The following is a 24,356-nucleotide window of genomic DNA, read 5'->3' as shown; positions in this document are numbered from 1 at the left end:
TTACTAGAATGAACTTTTCGGGATCGTTTAGAGTTCACCAAGTTACATTTGAGACTTTTAAGGAGAATAGATTGCAGTATATTAGGATATGTTCAACACACCATGGCCATAACAAAGCAAAATAATAACACGTTTTAAAATCAAGCAACCATAAATGTTACCGGTAATGCATAAGGATTCATATTTTTTTGAATTCAATTTATTTCAAGTTTAAAACCACAATTTCAAGACTTCCCTTGCGGATGTCCAGCCATTTACTGATTGATATGGTAATAGGAATTGACAGTCTGTTCAGTCAGTCAGAATGAATACACAGTATTACTTACAGGAGAAAAATAGATTGATCTATTCAGGTTGACAGGTCTTAAGTGAAAACAGAACTTCTCATTTCACCCTGGCCTCGACTTGCAAGGTGAAATACAGGCATTTTGTTAATTCACTAGTAAGAAACTGTCCATCCTGCTGCTTTGATATCATATAGGCCTAGCTTATAGTTCTACAGCAATCCAACCTCATCATGCGGTGTGGAGCAACAGGTGAAGGTAAAAGTAAAAGGAGGATAATATCTAAAAGAAAGAAAGATGTATGAGTTGTACATCTCAACTGGCATACATAGAAGCAGGACACATTGAAACAGGAGAAAGAAGGAATACCTGTATGCAGGAAATCTGACAATGCCATTACAGTACATGTGTCATAGTACACTGTCAAATTCTTGTAAAAGTAGCAGGACAGTTCTATTATTTCTCACCCATAAGCTTATTGTGGAGCTACAGCTTGTATGTGACATTTTTACCACTCTTTATGGTGTTAAGAAAAATCAGGCCTCAGGTGATAAATCCATTAAAATGCATGTTGGAAAATCAAAGTGGGCCTTGTGTGAATCAAAGCCAATGTCAGGGACTAATAAATTCCCCCGAATCCCTACCAGGCTCAGAAGAGAGAGACTGTTCAATCATTACAGGAAATGAATAGAATGAAATTGTTGTTAAGTGCAGTTTTCTTGGTTTTTGGGGTAGCAGACTATTAAAGATGTATAGACAGATTGAAATGACGACAGACGGACAGAAGGACATACACATAGACAGAAGGATATATAGATTAAATATGTATTAATCCAGCTAGCGAATAAGAAAAAGTGGTTTAGAAAGGTTCCTAATTTAGTTAAATTAAGTAAGTAATCTAAGTGGCCGAAATAAAAAGAGATGATGCTGTCTAACAATTTGTGTATTGCTGTACCATTCTGCTGTTCACATATACAACAGATTTTCATCGTTGGCAAATTAAGATGTTGTAAATTAACAGGAGCTTAATAACCATTTCCGTTTTATGAAAAAACTTGCTAAATGCTTTGCTTAACTTTCGAAATTATGTTAAACCCATTGGCGAAATAACTTTTGTAAAATTATAAAATGAAGACAAGATTTAAATTGGTGTTTTATTTATTTATTTAAATGATTGACCCATAAAACTATGGCATCGTTATTACGTAGCCTTTTTCCTGATGAAAAGTCCTGATTAATTCTCCCTCACATCTTTCCTCAACCTCAGGCCTTTTCTCATCGAAGTCAAGAAAGAAAAAAGACATTGGACCTGATCCTATAGCTATAATCTTTCAGGTGTTACCTTTGGTTATCCATTGACCCATTTCTGAGCATTGTCTCCCACTGCTTACCTATCGATAGTCGTTGTTACCATAGAGACCACACTTACACTCACCGGGCGGCCGTGGCTCGGGAAAACTAGGTAATTTTCCATTAGTCGGAAGTTTGAGCGGTTTGATACTTGGGAAAGATATAGAACCCCAAATTGCTGCCCAAGGCATACTGTAGCCGTCCATGTTTGTGAATGAGCATTCGATAAGATTTAATTCATTTGTACACCTTGGCAGCCCTCCTATCAGTGTATGAATACATGTGTTAAAGGGTAAATGTTGTAAAAGTGCTTTGAGTGGTAAAAGTGGACAAGTAAGGTGCCATATTAATGCAAGACCATTTACAGACTGCACTCTCTGATGAATAGAGCCTATATACAGCTCTGAAAAAAATAAGAGATCACTGCACCATTGTCAGCATTGTCAGTTTCTCTGGTTTTACTATTTATAGCTAGGGGTTTGAGTCAAATTAACATTTTTTATTTTATTCTATAAACTACTGACAACATCTGTTTGTGTTGGAATTCAACAGACACTGGAATTGAATGGCTGCCATAGATTGAAATTTAAGAAAAACTTGGAGTGGTCTCTTCCTTTTGTGTGTGTGTGTGTTTGTGTGTGTGTGTGTGTGTGTGTGTGTGTGTGTGTGTGTGTGTGTGTGTGTGTATGTGTATGTGTGTGTGTGTGTGTGTGTGTGTGTGTGTGTGTGTGTGTGTGTGTGTGTGTGTGTGTGTGTGTGTGTGTGTGTATTCACTGCAGTTGCCACTTCTTCTGTTTATAATTCAGTCTTAAAACTCTGATATGTAAGACTTCAAAATGTTCTCACTTTGGCGACTCCCAGTGGTGGTATATATTGGGCCAATCTCTCTTATGAACTACCTATTCTTCCTGAATATTTTAAAATTAATTGGGGACATTATTTGACTTGTATGTCTTTTTACTCAATGTTTCTTTGTAACCTTCTGTGATTGTATGTTAATGAAAATATCTCATTAGGCGCGTTCGCACCAAGTACTTTTCCCACAATAGTTCATGAGAACTCAGTTCATCAGAACTCTTTTAGTTCTGATGAACTAAAGCAGATCGCGTTCACACCGAAATGAGTTCCTGGGGGTGGATTAGACAAATGAAGCCGCTGACGTCACTTGACCAAAAAATGAGCTTTATTTAACCAGAGAGCTTTTGTAATGAATTCAAAGGGCTCTTACTCCCACTTCAACCACCTACAAACACACGCACACACACACTCTTTCATTTCAATTATTCTCAAGACTCTCACCCTCTGTGGTTGCTTTCAACACATATAGTATGCCTGACCTGTCCACAACAAACCTGCCACGGTAACAGCCAAACAAATCCATAATTATGCATAGAGGTTCTGCAATTTTCTGTAATCAAAGTCCTTGTCCCTTGAAGACTCAGTGAAATGGAGGTAAAGTGCCCCCGGGGCACTTTACCCCGTATGTGCTGATTAACACTGATTTAAGACTTCACTTCAGCAACAATTCACTGCAATAAAAGGTTTGTACAGGTGTCTGCCTCTGCTCCCAGTCAAATCAGTTACAATGTGAACAGATTATAGCCACCGATCACTGAGGAATTAAGCGAGATAAACATTATCTCCCAATTTTAATAACAGTTGATGAAAAAATAACAATTCAGTATAGAGAGGCGAAGTCCCGCCCATCTACTTCCGACCCATGGGACCTTATTTCGGAAAAATTATGCATTGAAGTCAATGGGGAGAGAAAGATTATCTTTCGATCCCGTTTGAATTGTGCCACAAATTACACATATGATGTTTGTCAATCTTAAATAATAATTTCCATGTCAAAAAAGTCACAGTTTGTCGTAAAACTGTTGAAATATAAGACTATGAAAAATACGCAACTAGAAAGACTACAAATCCCAGAATCCCGGTCCCGCATGCTGGCTCTTACGGAACCGACTAACTCCCCTTTTGTGTATGTACAGCTCTCAACATGCCCAGACTTGTAGTGATTTTCACCTCTTTTAATACTTTTCGCCTCATTCTGAAAGAAAGAAGTGAAATGTGACGGCCGTCTTGGTGTGTGGTGCGAGACGGGAGATGTAGTTCATTTAGCGGTTCACACAAAAAAAAGTGTTACTTCACAGTTTTACGACACATTTTTATTTTTTTGACTTGTAAAATTATCTTTTAAATTGACAAACATCATATGTGTAATTCGTGGCACAATTCAAACGGGATCGAAAGATAATCTTTCTCTCTCCATTGACTTCAATGCATAACTTTTCCGAAATAAGGTCCCATGGAGGTCCACCGGAAAGGGAGGGACTTCGCCTCTCTATAATTAATGTTATATAATGTATAATGTTTGAATATAACTTTACATCTAATTAGAGCTAAAGAAAACGAACAAAAAGTGTTAAGATGTTTGATTAAGTCATTTCCCCAGCAAAACGTTTGATGGCACCAGGTTCTTAAGTAAGAATTTGCTGAACTTAAAGAACAAATGGCATACTTCTCTAAACACAATAGTTGGCCACACATATCAGTTTTTCAAATGTGGTGACTAATTCTATTTAGCATTTATGTTTGTTTTTTTTAATCCAAAATGGATGCTAGGAAGAACTATCTATGCAAATAAAATGAAGGAAAAAAGTAAACATTAACAAAAACATTCGGATGAATTGCAAATTGAGGCAAACACATATCTGCAATTTATTTTTTCATTTATTTAATCAACATTTCTGTACATTTGCCAGAGTTAGCCAAGAGGACAGGACAGCTTTTGTAAGTCAACCTGAAGACAAATTTCATTTTAAACAAGTAAATGCAATCAAATAAAAACATGCAACATACAGTACTGGAAATCTTAATATATCATAAGCTGGAACCCATAAATGTTCAAGAGGCGAAAGAATATAGACTCAGTTTCTTGTTTTGTTTTACCCCTCTCTCAGGCGTTTTCTCCCTGATCTCCCTGGCCGTTCTGTCCTACGAGCGCTACTGCACCATGATAAAGCCCACCATCGCTGACGGCAAAGACTTCCGCCCAGCGCTTGGAGGGATCTGCTTCTCTTGGCTCTACTCTGTGGCCTGGACTGTACCCCCACTGCTGGGCTGGAGCAGATATGGGCCCGAGGGTCCTGGCACCACCTGCTCAGTAGACTGGAGGACTCAGACGCCAAACAATATCTCGTACATTGTCTGCCTGTTCACCTTCTGCCTGGTCCTGCCCTTCAGCGTTATTCTCTACTCCTACGGCAAGCTGCTGCACGCCATCAGACAGGTGCGAGTATGCAAATGTACTTCTTACAAAGTCCTTTTGTTAAAATATGTTGTATTTATGAGTGATTCAAATTCAACCCAGCAGTGCATTCCCTAATATTTGACCTAAGCTGATCCACTTATGTATCAAAAGCCTCTAGCTAGTCTAAATATTTCATTCAGGGCTGTGAAGTTTACAAAAGAAATGGAGCCATGTATCAGCTGCTCTTTCAATCTGCCATCAGATTTACCGCCTCAACAAAGTTGTCTATTAAAGCTGCTTACACCAGTGAATTATTTCAACATCTGTTTTGAACTGTTGCTGTCTCTTAGAGATTCCCCTGTGAGATTTTTCTCAAGTGTTGCTAGCATTCTTCTTGTATGTGATGTAAACCTTGATGCCAGACGACGCACAAGAGAGGTTAGGATGATAACCATATTTTCCTCACATTGTTTCTTAACTGATAAAATGTTGTGTCTGCTTCTCTCAGGTATGTTCTGCAAGATTTATTTTTAAAACTTTAATGGTGGCACTTGTATTATCCAAATAGTTACAATACATGTAATACATGTCAAGATGCAGTTTGTAGGTGAGTACAAATGCTTGCTTAAACATATTGTCTGTACATGTATTGCATGTATGGTAGGGTTTAATCTTGAGATAGAGTTGGCAAGCAAGAAAGAACATAATCTAAAATGGTATTTGTTGTACAAAAGTGAAGAAGTAGTCCAAGTGAGCCTTAACCTCTTAAGCACGGCGGTCGGACCCCTCCCACCGTTTTTTTTTCGAGATAATGTCTCAGGGCTTCTTAACATTTATGAAACTATTAATGTGTAGCACCAGATTAACGGGAAGAATCTCAGCTAACTGAAGATATGAACCATTTTTACCAAAACAAAACACAAGTCTCATATAGCGTCTAAATGACCCCTGAGCGAAAAAATTCTAACGCACTGCGGCACACAATTCAAGATACCCTTATTACTTATCGTAGCTGCACATACAATATAGCCGATTAAAGCTGAGACTCCACTGATTATTTAGGTATAGTATCATCACTGAGCGATCCGAACTTGCGACAGGGGAAGCAAACACAGACATCACAACACGTACCTTTACGGAGCTTTTACGGCAGATCGTCTCACCGTAGCTGTCAATTAGGTCAAAAGACGTGTTCAATGGCATTAAAACGAAAAAGAAAAAAATGCTACAACTGTTGATCCATAGGTTGATAATGTACCTGTGCCTTTGAAAAAATTATTTATAATCCATAATTCCATTTTTTATGTAAAAATCGGAGCGGAAAAGTTAGCTGCTAATGGTAGCCACCAGAGTGTATGCAGCTTCCGGTTTTGGTAACGCGTCACTCTCACTCCTTATTTGTTAACGTTTTGGTGTGTATATAACTTTCCCTCGATTCCATTGGCTCTAGCGGTTATAAAGAGATTTCATTCATCAAAATCGAGCAAGGGGGGCCAGAGATAGGTCAAATCCACCCAAATGACCCCAGAAGTGGGGGTTTTTGGCTAAATCTCTCTAAAAAGGTCAAATGTCACTTGTTTTGCATCAATCTTGATACAGGGTACTTATTATATGTTGTACTTTGGATTCCTAAAGCTTTTAGTCTACTAACCCATCATCCAAGGGTAGTTTTAACTATAAGTAAAAAAGAATTTTTGGACAGACACTATAATTTACAGTTTTTTACTATGTAAAATCTGAATTTTCTTTAAAATAAAAAACATCTATATTGATTCTGACTTTTCTACATCCAACTCACAGGTTTATCATTACTTTGATAAAATAAATTATTAATTTAACCCTTTTAGAAGGGAAGATATGGTCATCTGTTCTGGGAATGTCATTTTCGAGCCTGAGACCTGAAAAACAGGCTCAGGGCTTAAGAGGTTAAAAAGGATCCATGGCAGCCTTAATTGAGAGCTTGGGTGTTTGGACTTTTCCTTTTCTTTACTTGCTGGACGTTGACTGTGATTTACTGCTATTCCCTTCTACACCTTATTTGAAATGCCTCACAATTTCTTGCCACTACCGTTTACAGAGAGCTCTCCAGGCTGATGTTATGGAGCCTGGTCCAGGCACAGCACTGTTTGTTTGATAAGCATGAGCTGCATCACTCAGGCTTCACTTTCAGTTGGTCATCAGTAGCTGCTTGGCTACCAGATGACGAGTACAGCGAGTCACATTTGTCATAGTCTGGCTCACCGAATGTAAACTGTGTGGTATAAGCCTGCCATGTTTTTGGTCATTTGTTTCAGTACAATACCTTGTTTTTGCACTAACTCTTCCCTTTAAAGTTCTGCCCATTGTGTAAATGATTAATTTTTCACACGGCATCTATGTCTGTAAAGTGTTGCTTTTGTTGAGTTTAGGGTTGCCTTTGTTTGTGGCCATGAACCACACTCTATGAGAGCTAGGTGCTGATGTGTTGGTGCTGTTTGCACAATCATTTACTTTGCCAAAGCATTTGCTGGTTCATGGGCCATGCCTTTGTGGGTTTTTGCAATGCCTGAAAGCACCCTGAACTTTTTTGGAGCAAGGTCCCAATTAAAGTGTATTTCAATACAATGTTAGTGCTCACTAGAAGGTGGAAAAGAACATTACACAAATGGTTGTTGCATTTGTACCATTTTCCCTCCCATGACTGTTTTGGAAAAACATTAAATCGTGCACTACTTGTGTTGTGCTGAAAATACAACAATATTAATCCGTTTTGGCCACACTAATGCTAGCACTTAGAACGTCCTCCTAATTTGGCTAGCTGCAGAAGAATGACACCCACAAGCTATCTTAAAGTGACAATGGTAGACCCTTTTGCCATGCCATATGAGGATGAAGTATTGCACAACGTATTGGTTCTTGGAATCTTTATAACATTCTCACATAGATTGATTCCGACTCTACAATGCATTTCAGGTCTCTGGCAGGTCCAGTTTCCCTTCACAATAAAAGCCCTAGACAGATATACACAGCATCACTGCCTATCATATAGCATTTTGCTTAGAGACAACTCAAATGTAACTGTGCAAAAGAGCCCTGTTGATGGAGAAGGCAAAGAAAGGTGAAGATAAAGAGAGATTTAGAGAGTGACAAAAACATTTATTTCTACTTAGCTACATCAGTAAGTCTATTTTTGTATTACTAGGTGTTTTACTCTGCCTTTATCATAGCACTGAGAGAGTGGTTTCTAATTATTTGGGATTCTTATTGTAGTGTCTTTGATGAGTTGCTCACTTTATTATGAAATATGAAATATATTCACTGTGTTCTAAGTTAATAATACTATTTGGAAATGCAAAGGGGGAAAGTTATGTTAGGCTGCTTTATAAAAAAGCAGCCTTCTTATTAGTACATGGTTGCATTAAAATAAAGACCACAGAGCTATACAAATTTGATCTTGTTTTGAAAACCCTTCCCAATAGGACATCCTTTAAATAGACCTTTTACGGCACCGTTTTTTAGGTTAATTTGAGGTTTGTGTGACAGTCAGATGAAAGTGACTCCAAAATATGAGTCATGGTAAAATCCCCTCAAGTGAAACAACTGTTAGGAAATAAAGAGACCAAGCCTTCAAACATTCATGTGACCCAACAAATCAAAAGAAATATGAAGCACTTGAGCAACCAATGCTGAGGATTTGTGTTTTCTCAGTAACAGAATCATTGCTTCCTGTAATGAATTTGCTCTTAGACATTATTCCCGAGATGATCGCCCATCAGTTATCATGTCAGATTTCAGAAATGTAATTGGGACATTTCATTCAATTTGGGATTTCTAACTCAATCCCAGCCTGAATTTGACCTTTAGACTGATACAATGGGTACATTTCCCCATTTGATGCAGTCTTCAGAGTGGCAGTTGGATTTACATCTGATGGAAGAAACGCTGAAGATTGAGGGAGTTGGGACAAAGAGAGAGAGAGAATATGACTTGACTATTTATCTGATGATGCCTTCTGAATGAATTAAACTCCGGTAAACAAAGCCAGATGTAGTGCAAAGTACAGATGAAAGATATGTTGATGGATCTTCTCAAGCAGGTTTAAATGTTTTATAGACGATTAAGACGTCACTGGACGCGGAAGTTGTAGTATCAGCGTTTGCCCACTACGAAAACTTGCTTCAATGTTCGATGCACTTTCTGGGGGCTTGGTCAAATGCCATTATCGAATGGTTAGCAGATGTTGGCAGATGTAAACATCTGTCTGGCTAACTTTTAATTAAGTACATACTTACTTTGTGTTTATTTCAATATTGAATCTGGATGAAAAATGTAGCAACAGACAGTTCTCTTCAGCACTACGGAACATTTAACCGTCTTTTAGGTAATTGTTGTATTTTTTAGACGATCAATCTTTTTGTTTTGTTGCACTTTCTCCGCTTTTATGAGGGTTTTATGTTGCTGTTGTTTTATGCCTTTTTATGCCTTTTATTCTACATTTTAGTTGTACTGTGAATTGTGTACTGTACTGTAAAGCACTTTGTACATTCGTGTTGAGAAGGGTGCTATATAAATAAAGTTTTACTTACTTACTTACTTAAAGGGGACCTATCATGCAAAATGCACTTTTGTACGTCTTTTATACATGAATATGTGTCCCCGGTGTTCCAGGGAACTCACCAAGTGTCAGAAAACACAACCCTCTCTATTTTCCTCCATACCCAAATCTCTAAAAACGGGGCTGCAACGGATCTGATAAAAACTGATCCAGATTTGAACACTGTCCTGACGTCAGGACGGTGGCGCTACGGCTATTGGGCCAACTCTCCACCTATCAGGGGAATGTGGGGTTGGGCCACGGCCGGCCATTGCCGCTCGAAAGCGCTGGAGACGCTGTAGTACATATGCCAGGCCTGTAAGTGGCGCTGTAGTCTGCCACAAAAGCAGCGAAGAAGACTTCCCGCGCATGGTTGCCATGGTTGCCCTTCTGTTTATTCTCCGCTGTGGCTCTTTTTCTCCCTCCCCGAGGCAAGCGTTTGCTCCCGCTGCTGTAATTCAATGCAATCCCTCCCCGTCGAGGCAAGCACTGTAATTCTCTCCGGTTAGTCCACCAGCAGATGACAAACACCCACCTCTCCGCCTCTTCCAAGGAACGAGGGGACCGTGCGGCAGAGTTTCAGTTAGGTTTCTTTCGCCAGTCAAGATGTCCGTTAAAGTTTAAATCTTCCGGACAAAATTAGAAAAATGCCGGTCAAAGGTCTTCTTTGTTATTTATTGAGCTTTAAAACAAATGAATAACGACTCTATATAATAATATAATAAAACACGGAGGATGGAGATCTCTTTTTCTCCCCCTCTTCTGACAGCCCAGCAGCTGATCAGAGCACGCTCCCCTCTCCTGCAGGGGGGCGTGGTCAGCTGCAGCTCACAGAATCAGCCCCTTGCAAAAACAGGGCTGGAAAGAGCAAATGGAGCGAAATGAGGCATGGCTAAAATGCAGGATCTGTTTGGTATTTTGAAAAAACAACTATATTTATATACTTTATATAGGTATGGCCCTACAATATATTGTTCAAATATAGCATGATAGGTCCACTTTAAGTTTTAAGGCTGCTTTTAGCAAAAGAGTATAACTTACAATGCAACAAACGGCTAAAAAAAAGGTTAGCTAGGAACAGTGTGGCATTTAGCTGCTTAAAGGTCCCTTAGGTGATCAAGACAGAGCTTAAAAGATCAATGCATATTATTCACTCATCCAATGGATACAGGGACACATTTTAAAAAGTATGCTAGATTCTCAAGATTCTACATCTCTTAGTGTTTTCTGTAAGCAAAACAATAACTTAACAACTGCTGAGTTTGTTCACAGTCATTTCTGTCATGTTTTTTGACCACTTCAAATAACCTGCTGAGCAACATAAGCAAATCAAATTACAGTCAGTTTGCATTTTTTGTGCCACATAATAATAACATTGTGGGAAAGTTAAGAAACTGGTTTATGATTTTGTCGGTCGATAAAGCCACATTTTTGCAGAGTTGTCTGCAAGCCTGGGCAGATGGATTACTGTTTTTTTTTTATCTCACACAGTATATTACAAGCTCTTCATTTGACTTACCCTCATGTAGCACACACAGACATGATTTAAATCTTAAATTCATAGCTTCTGGAGATCCACCTGCTGGGGATTGTATTAAATAATCATCCAAATGAACAAACTGTACAATTATTAAACTTAATTCAAACCAACATGTTATCAGAAACTCAAAACAATAATTGAACACAACACTGGTGCAGTTAATGAACTGGAATTAATCCTAATCATTTTCCAAACTTTGTTGTGATGTGACAGTTTTATAACCTAATGTTGTGTGAAAGTATTTGGCAGAACTGTTACTGAGCCACAATAAAATACAACTTTATGTGAAGACAGTCACGAGCAAACGCTTAAGGTGATCAAAATTGGTATCCTGTGGTGAGTTCAATGTCTGCTCTCTGCACAGTGTTTTAGGCATGTGTGTGCTTTGTTTACAAGTTTGCATTGGTGTAAGGTTACCTGAGGCCTGTACTACGAAGCTGGTTCAACCTAACCTGGATATGTTTGAGTTAGCCGGTTGGCCCAATCCAAAACATACGCGCTCTGGCTAAACTGTACTACGATGCTGGTTATCAAGTGGATCGTTCAAGCCAGCCGTGTCCTATCTAGTTAGGTGCGCGTTCACATGAAAGGGGTGGTATTTGGAGCATTCGACCAATCTCAAACACGGACAAGCGTACTGACAGCGCAGCGTCATACTTCCTGAATGAAAAGTGAACTTTAATATTAGTCAAATATGAAGAAGTTAAACTTTAAACATCCATGACTTAAACACTTTATCCAGGATAAAAGCCACATAGCTGCACCTGCAAGGTGAATACAGCTGGTAAAAGAAAAAGCGTTTGAATGCGTACATTAACAGGTTTATGAAATCACTGCCCTGTCCAAGACACGAGTGGATCTGACTTTAATTAGGAGAATTTGACTCGAGTGTTTCGTCAACTTAATGTGTTGCTTAAAATAATACTTCTGCATACAGTATGTGACACTGTGAGTGTTGCACGGCCAGATACGGCTCAAGAAGCTGACTCAAATAAGGAAATATATGATACATTATGATGTGATATGATATGAATGATAATGGGACACATCGACGTCTGCACTCACAGTGCCGCGGACTGTACTTAATGTTACTCTGATCCGGTTACTTATGTCGTGGCAGATATTTAAGTAAGCTTTCTTAACGCTAATATTATAATAGTCAGATTGCTCTGAAGATGGGAGGGGATATTCTATTAATTTTCACGTTCACACAGTCAGTTGATTTTGGCCGGCCGTCTTTCCTGCAACGGCAGTTTTTCTGTATTTCCTCTATCCTGTAATATGAATTGATCGCTTTAAACTCTGCACACGGAGCTCTGATTGGTCAGCAGGCAGTGCTTTCATTGAGTTGATCTCTTAGCCTGCCACCTAACCTGCTCCGGAGCAGGTTTGCCGCTCAGCATAAGTTACCATGGAAATCTAGCCTGCTAAAAAGAGAACCAGCGTCGTAGGACCGGAAAGCCAGAGATTTCCCTGAAGTTAGCCGGCTAAGCGAAAATCCAGCTTCGTAGTACAGGCCTCTGGGGGGGAAGATAATCATCTAACACACACACACACACACACACACATACACACACACACACACACACACACACACACACACACACACACACACACACACACACACACATACACACACACACACACACACACACACACACACACACACACACACACACACACACACACACACACAGTGGTTTGCACCATGTCATTAAATCCCTCCCTCTGAGAGTTGAGAGGTTGTGAATAAGAATGAAACTGACAGCAGAGCAGAGCATTCTTCGGGGTTTCGCAATTTTTCTTCTTTTTTTTTGGTTTTTAATTTGGTATTGATAATAATTGTATAATTGTATTGGTTTAAATGATCTCACAGCTTTTTGTTTAGCATTAATGTGCATTGAAATATAGTGGTGCATCCAAAAACCCACTCATGTTAGACTGAACTCTGATATAACAATGTCTTGGCTCACACACTGACTGTACTGTACAGTAGGTTCCAGTAATGCATGAGATTTGTTTGTATTACAACAACAAAAACATGTGCTTTTGATATGCTTCTTGACTTAACAGGTTAAAAGACATGGCTCAGTACAATCAGACAAACATGCAGTTTAATTGATTTCTTACAGTTTTGCTTCAATATTTTCATCACCTTTTGCACTCTACATCTCGAATATTGCTCGCAAATAGGGAAACATTTTAGATACTATTTAGTTAGAGTTTGAAACTCAAAACAATGTTTCTTCATCAGTGTGGTTTGATCAGATTTGATTGAAAATGTACTACACGGACTTCCGGTTGAGCGGCCATGCTGGTAGCAGACTAACTTAACAGCTCCCCCCCAAATTCATATCTAAAGCCCCTGTAACTTGGCTCTTAAGTGAATTCATTTGATTAAAATCATAGTAGGGGCACATAAGATGCCTAAAAGCCAGCTGAAGAAATCAAACCACGATAAAGTTCCCGGAAAGCATGCCGTAAACAACAAGCCCCTCGTCGAAGAGAGCGGAGCTAGCGGGTGCGCTAGCTTTAGCCAGCGAGACAGGAGGAGGGAAACATGGCGAACCTGGACGTGATTCTTCGAGAATTGAGAGAGTTTCGTCAAGAAAACGGCGAGCAGCTGCGGGACATCAGGGAGGATATAAATAAGACAAACAATAGGATTGATGAAGCTGAAGAGAGAATTGCAGAAGCAGAGGAGAGATTAGAAAGCGTGGAGGGCGCGGTGTCGGAGTTGCTGAAGCTACAGACACACATGGAAGGCAGGCTAACGGACCAGGAAGGCCGATCCAGAAGAGACAATATTAGGATACACGGTGTCTGTGAAGGAGCTGAAGAAAAAAAGAGAGAAAAGTTAACCTGGATCATGACTACTCCCCAGAGGTGCTAAAAAAATGCAAAGAACATGTGGAGGCAAAACGGGTGCTGCGGGAGAAAAACATACGATTTCAGACCCCATTCCCAGCCAAGCTGAGAGTATTTTTCCAAGACGGGACCCGAATCTACGGCTCGGCAGAGGAGGCAACCAAGGATATGGCTGCAAAGGGCTTGCCGGTGGTGTTCAAGCCACCGGAGACGTGGGTGGAGAGGATCAAGCGGCTGAGCTGGAGCACAGTTTCCCGGGGGAGAGAGACGGAGACACCCGCTTCTCGCACAGGATTCAAGGAGAAGCTGGAGACTTTTAGGAGATCTGAAAGACTTTGATCTGACTTTGAGGCTGATTACTCACTATGTGAGTAATTTTACCTCACGGAGTGGCATGGGGACTGAATGTCATATTGGTGAGTTTAAATGTAAGTCGTTTTACAATATTGCCTAAAATAACGGACTTGCTAAATACGAAGGAATCGACCAGCATCTTTTTTCTTTATCTCTCCTCTTATACTCTGTCTTCTAGAGTGGCATTTAAGTTGTTTTGTTAACCTGTTAAGCACCAAGCCTGTTTTTCATGTTTCAGGCTCGAAAATGACATGCCCAAAACAAATGACTACAACTTAACTTCTAAAAGGGTTATATGAATAATTTCTTTTATCAAAGCAAGGTTACATCTGTGAGTTGGATGTAGAAGTGTCAGAATCAATATAGATGTTTTTTTTTTAAAGAAAATTCAGATTTTACATCGTAAAAAACTGTAAATTATAGTGTCCGTCCAAAAATTATTTTTTACAGATCGTGAAAACTACTCTTGGATGATGGGTTAGTAGACTAAAAGCTTTAGGAATCCAAAGTACAACATATAATAAGTACCCTGTATCAAGATTGATGCAAAACAAGTGACATTTGACCTTTTTAGAGAGGTTTAGCCAAAACCACCCCACCTCTGAGGTGATTTGGGTGAAAATGTTTTTTTTTTCCATATCTCTGGCCCCCCTTGCTCGATTTTGATGGTTGACACCTCTTTCTGACCGTTAGAGCCAATAGAATCGAAGGGGGAGTCCCCCACACACACACGTTGTGAAGAGAAGAGGTGGTGGCTTCGCGCATGTAATTTAGCATCAGAGTGAAGCGATCTCTCGCTCTGACATTTGGAAACGAAAAAGCAGTTTTATTGCTTATGGATTATCAGAAATCATTTCAAAGAGGACACAGACACATTGGATTAACCTATGGATTAACTGCAGCATCGCTTTAATGCCATTGAAGACCAGTTTTGACCAAGGTAAGCCATGTTAGCGTTTCTAGCTACCTAGATCCACATGTTATGATGTACGCTTTCGTTTATAGCGTCGCAAATGTTTATCACTGAGTGTTGAGGTGGGCACCCCCAGATTCTGTGTCTCCAGGAGATGCTAATCGAGGGGTTGGCTGTGCATCTAGGATAAGTAATAAGGGAGTTATTGTGAGTTTAAGTGCCGTTTTAGGTTACTTTTTTTCGCTCGTGGATAATTCAGAGGCTGAGTGTTAGCATTGTGGGGTTTTTTTGGAGAAAAAAAATTAAAAAGATCAGTTAGCTGAGTTTCTTCCCGTTACATGGATATAAAACATTCATAGTTTATTAAATATTAAGATTCCTTAGACGTTGTTTCCTGCAAATTACGCGTTTATCCGCCCGGTACCGGGGGGGGGGCGGTGCGTAACAGGTTAAGCTTGTAATATTGGAGGGTGTAACTGCAATGCATTGCCGCTTACATCCACCTACAGAGGGCCATCTACCCCTAGTGGGAGAGGAAGGTTATCCCTTTGAGCCGTCGAAACACCACGGCTCCAACAGGGTCACAGATAGGACCCCAGTTCAGGGAGTCAGCTTTGTGTTATTGTTTTCAATGTTGTGTTTTAAGTACCAAAGTGTGTGTTCAGTTAAGGGATGTTTTATGTGTGTGTGTAGCATGGATGTATAATAAGAACTGGATACAGCGTGGGAGGCGGGGCCTCATTCATTCCTATGAGAGTTGCTCATCGCGCATGATGATAAAATGGCCCAACTTTTGAGAGAGCGAAACGTCACAGATTACCCGGCATGCCTGAGAAGTACCCGTATGTGCGCTCATAGCGCATGCGCAACTTTAACCATGCCCCCCAAAATGCTCGTTCACATCAAGCACGTCAATTCGCGTACACGTAACAGCACCGCACGTTCATGACAGCATGGTAATGGTTTGTTATTATGATAGATTTGATATTAACGAGGCGGCAGTTAGCAGCTAGCGGTTAGCTAGTAATTATGCTAATTTCCACATCAATCGTTATGTACTTTTATATTACGCTGTAACAGGATCTAGTGATATCCAAGCAACAGAGCTTCATTTAGCATGAAAGAATTATTGCACTGTATATATATATATATATATATATACATATATATATATATATGTATATATATACAGTGCAATAAGCTTCTTAGTGCAATAAGAAGCTACAGTGACGTTAATCTACGTCGGTAATATTAACTTTATTTAATACAACATTTACGGTACAAGATTTAATCATACAGCCCATGTAGTATAATATTTTACAAATTATGAATTACAGCAAACATGTGCAATAGATCCATTATTACAGCTCCGTGGGCTGGCAGTAAGGCGATATGGGTCCGTTCTTATTGTACATCCATGGGTAAAGATAAACGCATGTACTAGTGCTGAACACGTAACATGAACGTGCCGGGCGGCGCGGTCCCGTGGGTTAGATGCGCGTTCATAATGCAGAGGGAAATAACTCTCAGAATAACGTTATTAGCACATTTTTACAACTTGAGGAACGAATGTTTTTAATAAGGGCTATACAAGTGTTCATACTGGGTAGTTTATTTAGTTTAAAAAAAATTATCCAACGATTTACAGATCACTCTTTCCCCATGTAAGTCAATGGGAAAAAGTGTTTCCGGGCCAGGCAACCAAAAGGAAGTGTAGTACCGCCGTTTGGCCAGCACGAATATTTTCATCAGAGTCCGGCGCACTTCCTGGGGGCTTGGTGTGTAGCAATGTAAGGTAGCCTTTGAGATGTCAGAAGTATTGAAATAATGCCAGGTTTGATTAAAGTAGTATCATACAATGTTAATGGCCTTCTCAATCTGACCAAAAGGAGTAAAGATCTTGGGTAAAATTAAAAGAGAGAATGCGGGTGTTGTTTTTCTTCAAGAAACACACCTGTCAGAACCAGACCATGCTAAACTTAAGAGAAGGGGTTTCAATCAGGTCTTCTCAGCCTCATATACATCTGGACCTAGAAGGGGGGTGTCAGTCATGATAGCAGATAAGTTTAATTTTGAAGTGCAGTTTGAAATCAAAGACAAGGAGGGGAGGTACATTATGGTGGGGGGAAGATTGGAGGGGATCGAAGTCACCTTTCTGAATGTGTACAGTCCACCTGGAGCAAACTGGTCCTTCTTTAAAGCCCGCGTCACACTGTCCCGAAATTGACACCAGATGGACACACGAATATGGAATTGTGAATTTCGCACGAAGATGGCCCTGAACTTGGTCAACAGCCAAGCAAAAGCCGAAGCAAGTACAATGCCTACAGAAGGCCACACGATGGCACCCGAACCACACACTCCGTCATGTTGTTTCCATAGCAACAACAACTTCCTGTCAACAGCGTAAACTCGCCTTCAAAATAAAAGCATCTAAATAAAACAGGAAGTTAACCTAAATTACATTTAAGACATACAACTGCAACGAAAGTAACAAAAACAATGTACTATCCTTTTCAGTTTCACAGAACACAAATTGTACTATAATCCGTTGGCTACACGACGGCATTGCGAGGGCTTCACGTACTTGTGTTGCCTTCCTAAGACAATCGGGCAGCTTCTTATTTCCTTCGTATTGTCTTCGTGAGGTAAAAAATGCCCGATGACACAGATGATCACACGAAGTAAAGACGAAGATGACACGATTTGACAAGAGGCCCTCACGATGGCCTTACGAAGGGCAAAATGGACACACAAATTCAACACGAAAATGAAACTTCGCAAGGTCTTTCGGCAATCTTTTGGCATGCCAAAGATTTTGCCACCGCTCACGAAGTTGCTGCTGGAGCCTGAGAAACTCCACCGGCGGTGATACGATGGCTTAAGATGCCCTCACGAATGGCCCGATGTTGTTACGATCAGAGCCAAATTTGAACATTTCCTTTATCGTGTGTCAATTTCGGGACAGTGTGCTTTAGCAAATTTTCGATCTAATCTTAAGTAAAGCCCAGGGCCTCATGATCTGTGGAGGAGATTTGAATGTCAGATTGAACCCCAAGTTGGACTCTTCCCGGGGATCCAGTTCCCAAAGTAGCTCATTGTGCAGACAAATCAACAGTTTAATGGAAGATGCAGGTATACTAGATGTGTGGAGAGAGTTTCACCCCTCAGTTAAAGATTTTACCTTTTTCTCGTCTCCCCACTCTGCATACTCTCGTATTGACTATTTTCTAATGTTTTACAAAGATGTGAATGTGGTTAAATCATGCAGTATAGGAGTAATGGACATGTCAGATCACTGTCCAGTTCAAATGGAAATATAATGAAATGTTAAAAGGCGAGTTACATCATGGAGATTAAACTCATCCATACTGAATGGGATCTTTCTTCAAGAGATGAAAGAGGAAATAGGAAAATATTTGGAAGATAATGATAACGGGGAGGTCTCTCCCATATTCCTTTGGGATGCATGCAAAGCGGTGTTACGAGGGAAAATAATATCGAAAACAGCTGCAATAAAGAAGAAAAAACAACAGGAACTAATTAATTTAGAAATAAAATTGAAAAGGCAACGGAGCACAAAGCAACATTGGACCCCCATCTTAATAAAGAAATGCAACAGCTAAAAACTCAAATAAACAATATCAAATCATGAGACATACTAAAAAATGTGATGTTTGTAAAACAGAAATATTACGAAGTGGGGGGTAAATCAACTAAATGATTGACTTATAGATTAAAAAAAAAACAAGCTGAGAGAACTATACAAGATTGGAGATCCCCAAGATAAAGGACTAAAATATGATTTGGATGATATCAGCAGCTGCTTTGAAGCATACTACAACAAGTTGTACACTCAGTCAGAATTAAACAATGATGACTAAGCGGAGACTCTGCTTGCGGGACTGGACCTCCCAACGGTGACAGATGGCCAAAATAAGTCTTTAAAGGCAGCAATTACAAGTGAGGAATTGAGTAGGGCTATTTCTGGGCTCAAAACCAACAAAAGCCCTGGGCCAGATGGATACACAGCTGAATGGTACAAGGTGTTCAAAGAACCTTTAACTCCACTACTGCTTAGGGCCTTTAATTGGGTGCTCCAGACAGGGGAGACCCCCCCCCCCTCCTGGAGAGAAGCAGTAATAACTGTTATCCCCAAGCAGGGAGGAGATGGGCCAGATTGTTCAAATTACCGACCTGTGAGCCTCTTGAACCACGATTACAAGATTTTTGCATAAATATTAGCTAAAAGACTCGAGAAAATCCTGCCTGAAATCATTCAATCAGACTTCATTAAAAATCGCCAAACTCAGGACAACATCAGGCGTACTTTACTCATGGTTCACCAGATAAACCAGGAGCAAATTGAAGCAGTTATAGTGGGACTGGATGCAGAAAAAGCGTTTGACTCAGTTAAATGGTCATTTCTGTACAAAACTCTGCACAAATTTCAGTTTAATAAAAATGTTATACAGACAATCCAGGCTCTTTATAACAAACCAACTCCCATCACTACAGGACATATACAACACCCGCCTCACCCGCAAAGCACTCAGCATTGTGGGTGACTCCACCCACCCCTCCAACAGCCTCTTCAGCCTCCTGCCTTCAGGAAGAAGGTTCCTCAGCCTCAGCTCGCGCACCTCCAGGCTGGGCAACAGCTTCCTCCACCAGGCGGTCAGGATGCTGAACTCTCTCCCCTCCCTCCATCTCTTCCGCCCTCTGACATCTCTCCCCTGAACTCTCCACCCTGCCTCCGACCTTTCTCCCCTGCCCCAAATGGTCCTGGACTCTAACCCCCTAACTCACTTTTCTGCCCATCTCCGCTGCTACTGCACTGAAACTGTACTTTGAACACTTAAATTATATTATTAACATTTTAAACTGTATACCCCGGTTATCTAGGCCCTTTGTTTTGTTTAATGTATACCATGTTTATATAGGCCCTTTTTGTTTTTTGTTTGATGTATATATGTCACACTGTAGGACTGCAGGAAACGATATTTCGATATTTCTGGATGTACAACATGTAGAATTATTGACAATAAAGCTGACTTTGACTTTTTTGACTTTGAAACCAACGGCGAGAATACAAATAAATGGCTCCCTTTCAGGACCCGTCGAATTGGAGCGTGGTTGCCGCCAGGGATGTCCTATAAGCCCTCTCCTGTTTGCGCTCTTTATAGAGCCTCTGAGCCAAATGATAAGGCAAAAATGATCAAGTACATGGAGTTTTGTTGGCAGTAGAAAACAAAATAGCGATGTTCGCGGACAACGTCCTTGTTTTCATGACGCGCCCGGCCCATTCTCTTCCTGTTTTGCTGCAAACACTGTCAGAGTTCGAAGCAGTATCAGGCTACAAATTGAATTCTCATAAATCCCAGCTCTTAACATTTAATTACAGGACCAGCCAGCAATTCAAAGACAAATATGCCATTAGGGAGGTTGACAGTTTGAAATACCTGGGTGTGCAGATTCCAAGGGATCTAACAAACCTAACCTCCGAAAATTATGACCCACTGCTTTCTAACATTAGGAAATATCTAGCTCGGTGGGGCCTGCTGCCTTTTTTGGGCTTGATCCAACATCTTGAAATAATTAAAATGAATAATCTCCCGAGGCTGCTTTATTTGTTCCAGTCACTGTCAGTGGATATCCCAGATAAAACATTTATAGAATGGGACAAGTGGATTTCGAGATTCCTATGGCAGGGAAAGAAACCAAGAGTTAGGTACAAAACCCTACAGGTTCCCAGAGACAAGGGGGGCCTAGCCCTCCCTTTTCCTAAAACATACTACCAAGCAGCTCAGATTAAACCTTTGATAAATATATGCAATCCCGCCTATTCAGCAATATGGAAATCAATTGAGTGTCAATACTCAACCAAGGTCCCACTACAGGCAGTTATTGGTGACAGTGAATTGAGGCACCACCTGGGGGAACAACCCAACCCATGTCTAGATGTGTCACTGAAAGTTTGGTTTAAAGTAGCTAAGACATTTGGGATCATGGAGCCTTACTCACTGATCAGTTGGGTGGCCTGGGTTCCAGGTTGTTTTCCAAACAGGCTTGATGCACATTTAAAAAAATGGCAGGCTCAGGGCTTGAATATTTATTTGGATTTATTTGAAAGAAACACACTTAAAAGCTTCCAAAATCTAAGGGATCAATATGGCTTGGCCAGCAAGGACCTCTTACGATTTTTGCAGCTCAGACATCATGTGGATAAACTGTTTTGTAAAGAGGATATGGTAAAATCACTATCTGGGACTGGTATATTAAGAGTTTTTATTTCGGCATACAGAGCTGACCAAAGTCACAAGACTATTTCTAAGTTGTATAAGGGCCTCCAGGAGCTAATGGCGCATTTCCACTACAGCGCGGAGCACGGTTTAAGAGGGCTGTGACGTCAGCGGCCCGTCTTTGGTTGCGTTTCCACTTGGCCTAGTACCGGCCGGCGGGTCCTAATTCACAGTTTTTCTGGCCTCATAAAATCGCGGGTCTAGGGCCAGAGACAACGAGGCTGAGTCGGGCTGAGTATGCTAAACTAGAGAGAGCATCGCTGGCAAGGGGGCTACAACTACAACAAGATGGACATATTTGACCGTGATTTAATTGTAATACACGTTTCAAAATGATGCTGAAGTAACAACATACTGATACCGGTTAGTAAAAACCATGAATTAATGCTTTGTCAAGTCTGCAGACAGACGGCAGGCGAAAAACCTTTTAAAATGCGTGTTTTCTAAATGGAGATTGGCTAAGCTAACGCAGTATATGCTCCGACCGTCCACACTCACAACAACGGCCTATACAGACATAAATAAAGCAGCGACTGTATTCACCATGACACAGGCAGTCTGTGGTTTGTACTTGTTTAACTTTTGTCTAGTTTCTGAACATATATGAGGAGCTGTGAGCTCTGAGTGCTAACAGCTAACGGCTGTGTTGTTTTTCTGGGGTTCTCTGAAGATCACGTCACGGCTCCGCCTACACTGCGTTACTATAGATACTACCCCAGTTCCTAAACTGTAATGGAAATGCTCCATAAAGTGAGCCAGTCCTAACGAGGCCCAGCCATACCGAGCGGGGCCGAGCGAGGCCGTGTAGTGGAAACGCGCCATTAGTGGGGTGAACACATCCTACATATAGGAAAAGTGGGAACGTGATGGAAACTTTGTCTTATCAGTAGAAGAGTGGGAAAACTTAAATGAAAGGCAATGGAAATCAACCAACTCACGAACATGGAGAGAGTTTAACTGGAAATCTGGTCAGGTACTTTATAACACCAGTGCAGTCAAGGAGGGGGCAGATAGTGTGCTGGAGAGGCTGTTGGTCTGTGAGGGCCAATCACCATCATGTGTTTTGGGAATGCCCTGGGATTGTTCACTATTGGGACTCAATAAGAGATGGAATGGAAAGAGTTTTAAACATTGAGATTGACCTTTGCTTTCAAGTACTGTACCTGGGTAAGATGCCACAACAGCTTCTTGGTTTCTCTAAAATGTACATGTTTAAAGTAATGCTAGTCGCCAGTAAAAAAGCCATAACGAATGATATCACGTTTTCAACTGAGGCATCTTTTATTGTAGCAATATTATTTGCAATGGGTGTGGAGAGTTACGCAGGTATACAGAAAACTGAATATGTGTGTCAAATAACCTGCTGAGCAAAAGCAGATTTGGTATTCTGGATCCTACTCTCTAGTTGTGCTTTTCTTAAAATATGTACTAAAAACAACAACTATAAATGGCTTTTCTTATCAACAGCAGATGTGTTAGAATATTAAAGGCCATGTTTGCATTACAAACAGTACTAATAACTCCATCTTCAAATACCTCTTGCTACCCTGATGGTCCCATATGCTCATCATGTGCTTCATATCAGATAGAGTGACAGTATCTGGTCTATTATTGACCTGACATTGTCATAACATATTACAGTGTTTGCCCCCTCCTCTGTACTCTGTCATTAGAAAATGACTCCAGGCACGGGGTGCAGAAGCCTAAAATATCTGTATGCCATCCCTTAGGGCTTACACAGCACCTGCCACCGGGGTTACTTGTGGGGGGGGGGGAGTTTGCTCAGAGTAACATGGACATGATGATTCAGTTCTTCAGATCATTGTTCAAAGGCCAGCTTTGGCAGCTTAGAGATTGAGGCTTTGTGGGAGAGCTTGCTGACACATTCAACCCACATTCATGCTCCATGCTCTGGTGGGACTGTCAGAACATATTTTTGGTTATACACTAATGAATTTGCTTCCAGTTTCTCAATATCAACCTTGCTCTTAAAGGTCTCCAATCATGCAAAAAAGTGTCAGAAAACAGAACCCTCTCTTTTCCTCCATAACCACATCTCTAAAAACAGGGGGTACAACGGAGCTGATCCAGATTTGCGTCCGATATGACGTAATATCGGAAATGTGGGCTGGCTTTACACCCATGGTCCTATCAGAAACGTCGCTATCAGAAACAATGCCTGACATGTTTTGGACGTAATATGGTCTTTGTTTACATTAGCAAGCATCGCTAACACTCAGAGCTAACCTGTACTGGAGAGAGTATGTGTAAAGAAGCAGATAATAAAATGGTAAACACCTTGTGGTAAACCCGCAAGAGAAAAAGCATTTGAGCTCCATACTGTTTCAGAAATAATCCTTGATGTGGTTTGGAACAAAATATGGCGTTTAATCAAGGCAGCGTTTAACAGAGTATCTCGGTAGAATTGTCCTTCATGAGCTCTCGTCTCGGCTCCATTTGTTTTTTTAAAGTTACGGACCCAGAATCAGCACTTCTCTAACAAGGCTGAAATAAAGGAGTTATGAGGCATGGCTAGAATGGGTGATCTGTTTGGTATTTTGAGCAAAACACTTAATCGACATGTTTTTTATATATCTGAGACCTATAATATACACCTACAAATAGTATAATAGGAGACCTTTAATATATTACACACACACACTCAACTGTAGGTTTTAGTCTAACAGTTACACAAGTTTCCCCTCGGTTAAACCCTTGCAAGCAGAGATTGTGTTTCGAAACCTCCTCGTGGGGAAAATGGTTAGACTGATACATGAGTGTCATGCAATACTGTATAACAGTGTTTTTTAATTGCCAAAAATTCAAGATTTGATTATTTTACATAGGTCCATGTTTGGTTCTTTGTTAGTCTCACACAGTGTCATGGTCGGCCTGGCCTGACGTCATAAGCACTGA

At 40.5% G+C, this 24,356-nt stretch overlaps 1 protein-coding gene across 1 annotated transcript in view; it reads left to right on the top strand.

The window, feature by feature from the left end:
• The window catches only part of tmtopsb (teleost multiple tissue opsin b), a 37,888-nt gene that overhangs the window by 2,561 nt on the left and 10,971 nt on the right, over positions 1-24,356 (top strand). Inside the window, exon 2 of the mRNA XM_034149061.1 lies at positions 4,601-4,929. Coding sequence (XP_034004952.1) covers positions 4,601-4,929 — 329 coding nt within the window. The remainder of the gene's footprint in view (positions 1-4,600; positions 4,930-24,356) is intronic.

Source organism: Trematomus bernacchii, unplaced genomic scaffold, assembly GCF_902827165.1.
Source record: "Trematomus bernacchii unplaced genomic scaffold, fTreBer1.1, whole genome shotgun sequence".
In the NCBI taxonomy this organism is placed as follows: domain Eukaryota; kingdom Metazoa; phylum Chordata; class Actinopteri; order Perciformes; family Nototheniidae; genus Trematomus; species Trematomus bernacchii.
This window is presented reverse-complemented; position numbering and strand designations above follow the sequence as displayed.